General features: G+C 36.6%; 1 protein-coding gene across 1 annotated transcript in view; it reads left to right on the top strand.

Annotated features, from left to right (window-relative positions):
- The window catches only part of Vps11 (vacuolar protein sorting 11), a 457,238-nt gene that overhangs the window by 69,408 nt on the left and 374,215 nt on the right, over positions 1 to 13,615 (top strand). Inside the window, exons 5-6 of the mRNA XM_090408066.1 lie at positions 2,010 to 2,078; positions 10,850 to 10,947. Of these exons, the coding sequence (XP_090264192.1) occupies positions 2,010 to 2,078; positions 10,850 to 10,947 (167 nt within the window). The remainder of the gene's footprint in view (positions 1 to 2,009; positions 2,079 to 10,849; positions 10,948 to 13,615) is intronic.

Consider the following 13,615-nt stretch of genomic DNA (forward strand, 5'->3'; position numbering starts at 1 on the left):
TCAAAAATAGAAGAATATCCTCCTGCACAAGATTGGGAAACATTACTACATGTAAAATGAAGTTAAGGCATTCAAACTCTTGTTAAAATTTCTCACATTACAGTTCAAGTGAGATAAAAATTGTGAATAAGAATAGTTTAGATAAGAAGCCAACAGACTGCTGGTTTGAATCCTGCTGTGGTCATGGATCTTTGTTATTGTATCTAGGTGGGAGATGAATTTCATTGCCCAGTGTGAGACCACTAGACAATGAAATTCAGACCTGCAATAAGCCCCACTTATTGGAGGTCCAAAGTGGCTTGAAGTTGGTAATCTAGAGCAGAGTTTGTGGACTATGTAAAATATAAATCAAAACACCAAACAAAATATAAAATTAATAAAAATTGAGAAAAAAATCCTTAGCCCGTCCATGGTAGGATTGTACTATAGGTTTGCAGGAAAACTCTTTGTGGGTAGGAGCAACATAAAAAAAAAATGTTGAACATAAATCCCTTATCTGATGAAAAGGAAAATGTTGATTTGGGTAAAATGTTTAAATCATCCAAGATATTACCACTCAAGTCATTGACTTGAGTGGTAATAACATAAGGTAAATAGTTGTGGGGATCCTAAAATCAGAAATCACATCAGGCAGTACTTACTAAGATAATACTTAATTGTAAGTAACAAGCTGGTCATTGGATTTATTTTTCTCTCATTGAGAATGACACTAGTAAAAGTGCATAAATATAAGAGTCATAAATTTTTAAGGAAGATGCTTATACTATTTAAGTGTTTCAGAAGTACCTTTAGGAGACATGACAAGAAAATCAAGATAGCAAAAATACACCTAAAACTTTTAATTTGTGTAAAGGAATGACTAAATATATAGATAAGAAAATTCTTCTGGTGTTCATAGTGGGAAAAGCTAGGATAATATGAATACCTGTGAAAGTTCTATTTAGACAAGCCAAAAAGGAATGTTGCTTTTAGCCTTGAAAACAAAGAAAATATTTACTACAGTTCATCCGAAATATCTTTCAGGCTAGAAGAAATTGAGAATTTATTTATCTCCTTGCACAGCATATAAAAGTTTATAGTGAAATTTGTCAGTTTAGTTTAAATTGTTGTATTTTAGAATAATTTATAAATTTAAGAGAGTTGGAAAAGTGATGAAAAATTTTTTGTTGAGCAAGTGCACATGTGTGGGTTGGTGGTGGGAGGAAAAAAGGAAGGGGAAAAATGCAGAATCTTGTTATTTAGAAATTTTAGGAAATCTTTCATCACCTACTTCCTCTCTATTTTTTCTATTAATAACATGTTTTTGTAATAGCTAAATGATTTTTTTTAAAAATTAATTGATTTTTATTTGCAATTGTGTAAGCAATTCAGTATACCAAAATTAGGATGGAAGGGACAAGATACTAGAAACTTAATTTGTAGTAATTGTTGTATCTGTGCATGTTGGAATGCTGTACTTGAAACTAAAATTAGTGTAAATATGATTTGGAAATGATGTTTGGACATGAATGGTTCAGCACTATTCATGTGTTGATTGCTAGGATGCCTTTATGAGAGAATGCTAGAGAACTGAATGTAAAGAGAGACCGACAGGCAGAAAGAACCAGAAATATATGATTGCTGATCTTTTTGAAAATAAAATAAGACTTAATAATAAGTAAATAACAAAATTGCCATTTTATTATTTGCTTCATAGTGTAGAAAGGTGTTTTTAAGAAGAAACGAAACCTACTGTGCTTCATTTAAGCATGATCCTGAAATTTTCACCAGAAATCAACCATGAATTATAGTAATTTGTGTATATTATAAATGATTTTTTCATAAAAATTTTTACTAGATAATGATACAGTTGTACTTAAGTCTGTAGAGTTTTGCAGATATATGTATAAAAATAGTTTTTAAAGTGTGGTGATCCTTAATTATGCATTATATGTATAAAAATAGTTTTTAAAGTGTGGTGATCCTTAATTATGCATTACTCTGTATGGTTCATTTATTTTTCCCTTTAGCCTGGTCGAAATAAAGAACCCTTATGTGTGCGAATTATACGAGCTGTTCAAGGAATTACACCTTCTCAGGTACTGTACACGTTACCATTTAAATAGATGAATGAAAATTTGCTTTTTCTAAAATTCACAAACATCCACTATTTTCATCACACTCAGGATTGCTATTACTGTTGGATTTCATTTCGCAGTTGACTGCTCTTATTTTATTTTCACGTGCTCTCTCTTTCTCTCTCTCTCTCTCTCTCTCTATATATATAGTAAGGTGTCTGCACTAGTCGATTGTAAAAGCATATGTAATTGTAATAAAACTAATACAAACAGTATTACTGTAAAATTATGTCAGTTATTATTTTTATTTCTATGTCACTGTTGGCTGTTGTGCCTTTTGTATTATTTTTACTCTTCTTTTGTCATTATCCTTATGTCTACTTTAACTTTAAACTCTCTGTTAAGTAATCTTTACCTTTCTAATCTAATTCGATTAACTTAGTCCCCACTTGCAATCCTTTATACTTGTAGCGCCGTTAGTGAAAGGACCTCTAAATAGACAATTCACGGTTACAGTTAGCTATCTCCCACATTATCTAACTCAAGAAAAATTTATATTGTGTTTCGACTGCGCCATCCTGAATTAAATTTATAGCACAAGAAGATTAGTTATAGCACTGATAGAATAGATCACTTTCTTAAAATAATTATGTAAATAGTTAGTCCTGGCAATTTCTCTAATTTAAGCACACGGGTTCGGTTATTTTTACGAGACAGTGCATTGGTCAAAGATCAGGTGATAGTTTTAAACAAATTATAAGCAACTATGCAGTCTAATATACAATTGAACAATTTCACTCTGATGCCTATCTTAAGTTCAATTCGTAACCTTACAAATTAGACCTGCTATTCACAATGCTTAAATAACTTGCTTTACAAAATCTAGGCAATTATCTGGCTGTTACAATTTACATTGTTGGCTAACATTCTTCCTAATATATACTAGTTAACCTTCAGCCTCACTTATCTCTTATAGCGACTATACAGTTATTTTAACAGAGTTACGTTCAGTGGACATACAATTCTTAATCATTACCTCAGCATTAATACAATAGAATCTACTCACAAATTCGCAGAAACATGTACAGACCTACCAGCTTTGAAAGATTTGTGGCAGTCCTGCTGACTGCATCCCCCCCCTGTCCTATATACTAGTGCTGAACAGCTTTTTTGGCAGTCGTCCTGCTGTAGTCCTCTTCTGGGAATTGTGGCATAGCTCACCGTTGGTTCTGGATCTACTGTTGGCGCTGTGTATCTAGTCGCATGTGGCACGCTCCATTACTGAAAATACATCTCCGAAGATTAATCTGCCGCTCCTGGTTTCCTGTGCCTAGGGGTCATGTTCCAACGAAGTCTCGAAGTCCAAGCTGGCCAACGAACTTCAGCAAGACAAAAAAAAACTCCAGGTCTCCTTTTTGGATGTTCTTAAGACCTCTTTTATATGATTCCAAAGTTCCTTCTTTTAGGGTCGGAGACCCCCCGAATCTTCTGTAAATAACTGACATCATTGTTGTCTTGACCTTCAGTTTTGGTGGCAAAATCTCCACATCTGAATGACCTTCAATACTTTTGTTCACTATCAAATTAATTGCCAACATAATCTTGTCTAATCCTCTTAATTTGAGGCAGAAATATTTTTAACATTCTGTTACCCTTACAACTTTACATCAGAACTTAATATTAATCAACTTAATGTACAATTTTAACCTTCACAGTATTTTATAACTTATGAACAATTCTATGTCATTCTTTTAGTCAGTTAATTTGACTAGTTTACAATCAGTATCTGTCCGTTAAAATACAGTAATGTGCAATTTTGTTCTTTCCGTATTTTTTTTTATTTATAGAATTTCACTGCATCGAATTTTACATTACGTATTCATTCTGAATATGTAATACTGTATGTATTACATGCACAATCTTGACTGGTACATACATACAGTCCAGTCCATACTACTGCAGCTTTTTATTCCCACTTGTAAATCAGTTTATAGCATCTTGGGTTTTCTCTTTTGTAAGTATAAAGCTTATCAGCATTCATCGTTTCATGTCTTCAATCCAGATCACCAATAATTTTCCCCTTACCGCTATCAATATTCCTTTTATCTTAGAAGGAAGTGAACGTTGATTGCATTGGTTGAACTTTTCATGTAGTGCATAATGTGAAATTTATCTTTTATAACAGTGCCAACAGTCAATATGTTCATTTTGCAAGCATGCACAACATCCATAAACTTACCTTTGTTATGTTGTTTAATAATATCTACTTTAGTATGCATTCTAATTATGGATTTACATGTATGTAAATCCATAATTAGAATCCATTTACAATTAAGGACATGTATTTATCCTCATCACTTTTATGTTTTTCAGACAAATTTCAGTGGTGATTTCAATAAGAACTATGTAGGTTTGCTATGTAAGTTGCTAACAACTTACACTCCAGAGTAGAAATAAATAAAATGGCGATGACACTGAGCTGTGCATCAGCTTACTAGGAAAGTCATCTGATATGTTCAAAGTTTATTTGTTCAAGTTTTGCAAATAAAGACAGTTAATGGTTTTTGTCATCCAGAACTTGAACTCTAAATTCCTGGGGATATCTCTTTGCATTGATTTGGTTAATTTTAAATCATCTTGGTGTGTTCTAATTTTTTGTTCTAGTAGATAATGATCTGTTTCTATTTCTGCATTCTAAATACCCTGCTATCTATTATCATGTTACCTGTTTTCTAATTGCTATTATATAGTCTATTATACTTTTTAGATTTCCTGTTTCCCAAGTGAATTTATGACAATCTTTATGTTTGTCATAAAGGTATTAGTAATTTTTAATTTATTATATATTATATGCAGAAAAAAATGTCTATATCCATGTAGCTTCATGTAGTTTCATCATTTGTTCCTATATTTGTACAAAGTGGAATGTTCCCTACTGTGACATTGAAATTTCCCATTATTAATAGATAGTCATTCAGATTTATTTTATCTTTTATTTTTTGTAAATCTGAATAGAAGGCATTGTTATCTTCCTTCCTTTGTGGCATCGACACTAGTAATAGCCAGGAAGCCTTGACTTGTTTGTAATCTTAGTTCTGGAATTCTTTTGCTCTGGTATTTGTAATGTGTGATATTTTTTAAAATTGATTTGCGAATAAAAATCTTTATTCCTGCTTTTGCTAACGCTCCTTTCTCTTGTCTGTACCTGATCAAGATTCCCACCGCGGTTGGTACTCAGTTTTCCACTTGGTTTCTCAGGTTCCAAGGTTAACTACATGGAAGTGAGAGTTAAATTTCAAAATTTACTTTACTTTATTATTATTATTATTCAGGACTTCCACATAGTCACAAGACTCATTGTGGAAGGATCATCTTACACAACACAGTCTATTGTATCTACTCAATCAGGCAATGCATTCCATGGACTAGCCACCCTCCATGCAGAAAAGTCATTCCTCACTCTCTTATTCATCACTTCCATTAGTAACTTCCAAGGATGGTGCTTGTCTCTTTCCCTTATTCTGCCATACAAAAAATCTCCTAATATCAATTCTGTAACTAGATCTGAACAGTTTAAATGTCTCAGTTCCTCACTTTATCTACATAACTAATATTGTACAGACTTAATATTGTTTTTGTTGTCTGTCTCTGCACCCTTTCCCAGTGTAATTTATCCTCTTCAAATCTCAGTGACCAAATGTGAATTCAATAATCCACATGTGATCTGATCAGTGCTTTATAAAATGGAACCACCACTTCTGTCTTTACTAGTTGCAGTTCCTCTCAGTATTGTGGCAGTCTTCTGGGTTACCTTCACCTCCTTTGAAATATGGCCCCTAAACTTCAAGTTTCTATCAATCATCACCTCAGGGTCCCTTGCCTCTTCCACTTCCTCTAGCATAATTCCATCAAAAGAGTATGCATTCTCCCATCAATGGATCCCAAACCTGAAGGTCCTACATTTAATTGCATTAAACTGATATCCTCATTCATTTGTCCATCTGTCAAACTTATTCAAATCCTCTTGAAGTGTTTACCATATCAGCACTATTACTAATAAATCTTTCCAGCTTCACATCATCTACAAATGACTGAATATCCCCTTGCAATCCATTGACAGTGTCATTGATATAAAGGTTAAGCAATATGGTTCCCAATACTGAGTTCTGAGGGACTCCACTTTTAACCTTCTGTCTCTTTGATGCCACTCCCTTGTTCACAACTCATTGATATCTCTCAGACAGTCAATTCCTAACTCATTTCACTAATCTGATATCCAAACCCAAAGTGTCAAACTATAGACCACTTTGTATTTCTTCTACTGTATATGATCTATTGCCAATTTCTCCAAAATCTTAACAACAGAAGAAATACAAAGTGGTCTATAGTTTGACACTTCTATTTTACCACTATCCTTATATCTATCCTACTGACCTTCCACTATCTTACCCTCCTTTCACTCCTTGAGTACCCTACATATAGCCTGCCTCTCATTGAAAAGCAAAGTCAACAGAGCTATCAGTTCCTTAGCACATTCTCTTAAAACACATTAAGACACCAGATGGCAAAATCCCACTCTGTCTCATTATCTTATTGACATCCTTAGTATTTGACACATTCTCCTCATGCACTTCCATAGCTTTAACCCCTCCCATCCCTCTAGTAATAAAACCCATTTTTCCAGAATGAAATACCCCAATAAAGTGATGTCCTCTGCATCAGTCAGTGTTGTCATGCTAGTAACTTGACATAGGGAAACGCATATTATTTTCAAGTCTCAATGAAATCTAAACTGGATGGAAAACATTGGAAAAGACTGCAAATTGGAAAAGGTTAAGAAACTTGGGAAAAAGAAAAACATAGTGAAATATGCTACATGGAACATTAGAAGCATAGCACATAAAGAAGAAGAATTAAATAACATTTTAAATGAAGAAAATATAGAAATTGCAGTTCTTACAGAAACAAAAAAGAAACTTAAAGGAACAAAATAAACAACTAATTATCATATCGTATATAGTGGAGTAGACAAACAAATACGTGCAAAAGCTGGTGTAATGATTTGGATCCATAAATTCATTAAAGCAAAAATAACTCATTATACATACTGGAATGAAAGAATATTAGAAGTGTGATTAAAATTAAATAAAGCAAATTTAGCAGTTGTAGTGTATGTCCTCGAAGAAGAAAAAGAAAATGATGACTTTTTCAAACAGTCACAAGGAATATAAGAAAAATTAAATAAAACAGACAATATAATTATAGCTGGTGATCTTAATGCCAGAATAGGAGTGAAAAAAAATTAATAACATAGAAACATTTGGAGAACCAACAGTAAACAAAAATGGAAAGTGACTTGTTGATTATATTTAATTAAAATTAATAACTTGACATGTTTAAAACCAACAGTAATAACTTTAATGAATTAAAGGTACAAATATTTCATACTGAAAGTAACATACATCATCAGTGTAGAACAAACAGTTAAAGGAATGGAATACAAAGTACAGAACAGTCGGTGGATTACCAATTAAATTGTTGCCGCGTGCCAGAAGATTAATATTAATAAAATATTATTAAATAATTCTTAAAAACTATTTCATTGATGGTTGCATAAGATGAGAATCTCCCAAACTTTCGGGAGAGAGAGGGAGAGTCATTTTGATTCAAATTTGGCTGAAATAAAAGGGCTTCACAACTTTCTTTAAAAAGGCATTTGTATTTAAACCTGCATCTGTGGAGAAGACAAGCTTTATCCCACTGGATATTATGTTTAGTGTCAATGCTATGTTGTGCTAGACCAAACTTATGAGGTTTCATTGGTTATATAATAATTTAAAAGTAATGAAGATAGTCTACAGTAATATACATGGTGTGCAAGAGGACAAAAATCAACAATAGCACCACTTTATAGCAAATGAAAAAGCAGCAAACCTCTTCCTAGATGTTAAAGTCAGAAGAGGGCTAGAAATAGATACAGATCACTATTTAGTGGTGTTTTCACAATGTCTGCTCAGGTGGGTGTGGGGATACTCACAAGTCCCCAGCTGTCAGACTGTGTTGCTGAGTGGATCCCATTGGGGGACAGGTATGTGCGTTAAGGCTTCAGATGAAAAACCATGATTTGGCTGTGGTGCAAGCCTATGCACCTAATCTGGAGTCAGAATACTCTGCCTTCCTAGAGGAAGTGGATGCTGCTTTTGACAGGATGGCAGACATGGAATCAGTCCTGCTAATGGGCGACTTCAATGCACATGTTGGAACAGATGACCAGACATGAAGGGGTGTGGTTGGGAGGAACGGTGCCCCTGACCTTACGCGAATGGGTTGAAATTATTGGATTTCTGCTGTACTAACAGCTTGTCCATAATGAATACCTTCTTCCAGCACCGAGAATGATTGACTTCTTTATAGTCTCAGCAGACCTATTTTCCTCAGTGTTGGACGTTCGTCTGAGAAGAGGGGCAGAACTGTCAACTGACCACCACCTTGTTGTGTGCACTCTACGGCTTCAGACACCAGATGCTACCATCAACGCTGGTAGGCCTAAGCAGCTATACCACATGAAATGGTAAACATTGAAAAATGAGGTTGTGAGGAAGAATTTTGCAGATGACATTTCCTCCAGGTTCAAAGAGATTCCCAAGCATACTGCAGATGTTGAGGAGGAATGGAAGCTGTTCAGAACAGCTGTCACTGCCTCTGCACTCTCATGTGGCAGAAAGCGTCTCGGCGTGGCAACGGGCAGTGAGAAAGGGACACCTTGGTGGAACCAAGAAGTCCGAAAAACTGTCCGGGCAAAAAAGGAGTCCTACCTAACATGGCTTAGAGTCAGGTCACCTGAGATGCATTTGCGGTATGCTGAGGCACGAAAAGCTGCTGCTAAGGCAGTAAAGACAGCTAAGCAGAAGGCTTGGGAATCCTTTGGAGAAAGATTAGACTCATCCTATGCAAATGCAAACAAAGTATTCTGGCAGACCATCCGCCGCCTTCGAGGGAGGAAATCGTGCACAGCAAGGACAATTAAGGCCTCTGATGGTGCACTTTTAACAACCAAGAAGGATATCCTCCTTCTCGGTTGTTAAAAGTGCACCAAATATTCCCACAGATGGAGGGAATACTTTGAGAGCCTTCTTAACCCAGGTGGCCCAGCAGTTGTGGACATCCAAGAGGTGCAGATCAGGGCAATGACTAGTCTCACAGAAGAACAGGTCCATTTAGCAATAAAATCGCCAAAATCGGGCAAGGCTGCTGGCGATGATGAAATTCGGCCCGAAATGCTAAAAGCCTTAAATCGAGACGGTGTTCTCTGGCTGACTCGAGTGTATCAGGCTGCTTGGATATCTGGGCGAGCACCAAAGCAATGGCAGACAGGCATAATAATACCAGTCTTTAAGAAGGGAGACCAGAAGGATTGCAGTAACTATCGTGGCATCTCTCTGCTCAGCCTGCCTGGGAAAGTGTATGCTAAATGCTTGGAAAGATGGTGCAGGAGCATAGTTGATTCAAAGGTCCAGGAAGAACAATGTGGCTTTCGTCCTGGTAGAAGCACAACTGAACAAATCTTCATTTAAGGCAAGTCTTTGAGAAATCTTGGGAATATGCCAAGAATGTCTACACATGTTTTGTGGACTTGGAGAAGGCATATGACCGGGTTCCTCAGGATAAACTTTGGCAAGTAGTACAGGAGTATGGAGTGGATGGCCAACTATTAGCTGCCATCAAGTCCCTGTACGAATGCCCAGAGTTTTGTGTCAGGGTAAACAGCACAAAGTCTGAACCTTTCACAGTCTCCATTGGCCTCTGTCAAGGGTGTGTCACCCCTCCTTTTCATAATATTTATGGACTGGATTGATAGGCACAGCCAAGGCAGTGAGTGTGTCAGAATTGGAAAATGTAGCATTGGACGTCTGCTTTTTGCAGATGACCTAGTTCTGCTTAGCTCTTCCACAGATGACCTCCAGCGGACCCTGGATAGGTTTGTAGCTGTTTGTGCAGATGCCAGAATGAAGATCAGTGTGGTCAAAACTGAAACATTTGTGGTCTCAAGACAACCATCCCAGTGCACTCTAAATGTAAGTGGAGTCCCAGTGAGGCAGGTGGAGAAGTTTAAATACCTTGGGTCCATATTCACGAATAATGGAAAATGGGACGTAGAACTATATACTCGATTTGGCTTGGCAAGCTCAATATTGCAGGAGCTTGGCCGTTCGGTAGTATTGAAGCAGGAGTTAAGCCAGAAGGCAAAGCTGGCTGTCTTCAGTTCAGTCTATGTCCCCCATCTTCACCTATGGTCATGAGAGTTGGGTAATGACCGAAAGAATGCGGACACAAATCCAAGCAGCTGAAATGAGGTTCCTTCGAGGTGTTGCAGAGCTGACAAAACTCGACAGAGTCAGAAGCTCTGCAATTCGGGAAACCCTCAATACTCAACTGCTGCTTCTCCATGTTGAGAGATCACAGTTACGTTGGTATGGGCACCTGGTCAGAATGCCACGAGAGAGGCTCCATCAGCAGGCCCTCTTTGCCAAGCCAGAGGGTGGGAGGCCACGTGGAAGGCCAAGGACTCGCTGGATAGATTATATCCAAAACCTTGGGTGGACACGTTTGGGAATCCCACCAGAACACCTGAGCTTGGTGGCAGAGGATCGTGACCATTGGAAGTTCCTCTTGGAGCTGTTGCCCCCACAACCCATTTAGGAAGAGTCGGCCTTGAAGATGTATGTTTGTATGTATGTATTATCTTGTTTTGAATGTTTTTCATTAGTTAACTATTATTGTATTTTGTTTAGGTGACTGCTTTATATGTTCATGAAAATATGAATATGATGGCAATTGGCTATGAGAATGGTCACGTATTTCTGCTGAAAGGAGATTTAACTCGGGAAAGGTAAGATTGTTTATCTCTTTAAGTTTCCTTTTCTTATAGATATTTCATTATTTTCATTATTTCATGACACCTCCAAGGAGTCCGAGGACTCATCGAGGGAGGACACTTACACCACAACTCTCCGTCTCCATCACTACATCAAACCTCTACTACCAACATCGACGCCATCCACTGCCCACCACTAGTATTTCTGCCTGTAAATTGCATGTGTTCTGAAGGGCCGATTTGTCTGTATGCGGGATGAAAAACCCAAGTTTCGGAAGAAAAAACCCTGCTACCTCCTTAGCAGGGTTTATACTTTTTTATTTTTATATTATTTTGTCTATATTTTTATCAGTATGTAAATATATAAACTTAAAAGCAAGAATTTTCTCTATTGTGTATTATCTAGAAGTTCAATTGGTCAATTTTTTTTATGTAAATCTTGCTCATGAATGATATACACCTGTAGTGGGTTATAGTTGACTCTTGCTATAAGCAGACACCATTAACAGACTCATCCACTCACATCTTACTAATGAAAGGTTGCAAACTTGTAGTACATTACAGTTGCCTCTCATCATAAGTAAACACCATTATCATCAACTCACACACACTGTTACAAACTACTAATGAGTCCATAGGAACAGTGCTATTCTAATATAAATTCACTTATAGCAAACTGTCCAGTATAATTCTTGTCATCCCCATAAATGTAGTTCAATTAGAGCTGACTCTAATGCAATGCATAGACATAGGGCTAGGTAATCCAGAAACTCTGCTCTTGCAGACCATATGCTTACAACTCGGCCAGCCATACTTATAGTATTATGCTCACTGCTTTAGAACTTGGCACTAGCACTCATTACTCAAATTTAAAAATAATGCGAGTAGCTTAATTCATGCAAGTTCATTGCTTGTCTAATTGTTTCCCTGAACATAAACTATTTATGAATTAAAGTACTGCTGTGCAGAAAGAAATGAGTAAATTATGCTGTTAAGCCATGTTTTAAAAATTTCAGATTAAAAAATGATTGTAAAATCACATTACAAGAAAAATGAATCCCTAAATCACAAAATGTCTACTTGAATGAGACAGCAAAAAATCCAACGTTAAAACTTTAGTTTTTATTGTATTAAACAGGAAGAGGACAGTTTTTGTTAGCAGTTTTTTTTTTTTTTTTTGTGAATAATGAGTTCTTTAGAAATAACAAAATAAATAAATTATAGATTTACATTAGCAGATATCAAATACTGGTTTTGTGTTGTTTATGCAGCACACAACCAGAAAGTTCTGGTTGTGTGCTGCATAGTGGAGTGCTGCATAAGTGGAATGCTTTATGACTACATATGGTCTGTCTGTTGTGTAGAATGTAGAAGAAATGTTTCAGTTTTCCTCCATTAAAGCCAGCCTGGTTGGCCGAGTGTGGGTTCGAATCCCCTTCTGGGCATGGATGTTTGTGATTGTCTGTGAAAATACAAGTGGAGGTGGTGGGCGGTAGATGGCGTTGGTGTAGTTGCAGATCATTGTAGTTGGTGGATTGAATAGCGGAGACAGAGTTGTAGAGTAGGTACCCTCCCTCGATGAATCTTGAGATTCCCTGGAGGTGTCAGTGAATTGGGATTCCCTGTAATAATAATATTACAGGGAATAATATTATTATTATTATCAGACCTCTGTGGAGTGGAGTCAAAAGATTCATTGCAGGAGATCCACTTACTCATACACAGTTCATCATACTGGGACTTAAATGGTTTCACTGTCCACATATACGCACACCACACTTTCAGGCAATGCATTCCAACCACTCTCCATTCAAAAAACCTGCGCCTTATCCCCTTGCTCACATTCTCCTTATACAATACTTCAGAAATAGCCTGTTGTTCCCCCCCCCCCTCCATCTTCACCAATATGTGAAAAATCTCATCCACATTAATCCAATAATAACTCCTTACCAACTTATATGTCTCAGTCATGTCTTCCCTCTTCCTTCTATCTAGACTCTGCAGATTGCCTTCCATCAATCTGTCTTCATACTCATTATTCCATAGACCAGAAACCACTTTAGTCAATGTCTGGCTATGCTGCGTGGATGATGTGTTCTCCATTTGGCCACATGGCCTGGATACACTCCATAATTTCTTAACACACTTAAACAATCAACACTCCAGGATCCAGTTTACCTTTGGAAAGGAAAAACAACAGCAGTCTCCCTTTTCTATACAATCTGATTGCACGTCAGCCTGATGGATCCCTGGTATTCTCTGTTTACAGAGAAAACCTACACATACAGGTTGATACATTCACCAGCAGTTCCCCCCCCCCACCACCACCAAACAATATAGGATTCTAAAAACCCTATATAACAGGTCAGAATTAATCAGTTCAGGTAACAGTGCCCTAACTACTGAACTCGACCATATCCTTAACACCTTAGCCAATGGCTCCAACATCCCCAAAAATCCAAAAAATATTAAAAATATTATATATTAAATATATTAAAAAATATTAAAAAACCGCAGCCCTCCTTCCCTCCCCTCCCCCTTCAAAGCAGAGATTACTCTAAATCTATCATATTTCCATATATCTGGGATACAATCTGAAAAATTAACAAAAATTCTAAGAACATTTGAATTTACAACCAGTTACAGACCACATAAAAAATTGGCATCTCTATCTGCTCCACCA

Source organism: Typopeltis vanoorti, chromosome 18, assembly GCF_054136105.1.
Source record: "Typopeltis vanoorti isolate ZY-2024b chromosome 18, IOZ_Tvanoo_1.0, whole genome shotgun sequence".
Classification (NCBI taxonomy): Eukaryota; Metazoa; Arthropoda; class Arachnida; order Uropygi; family Thelyphonidae; genus Typopeltis; species Typopeltis vanoorti.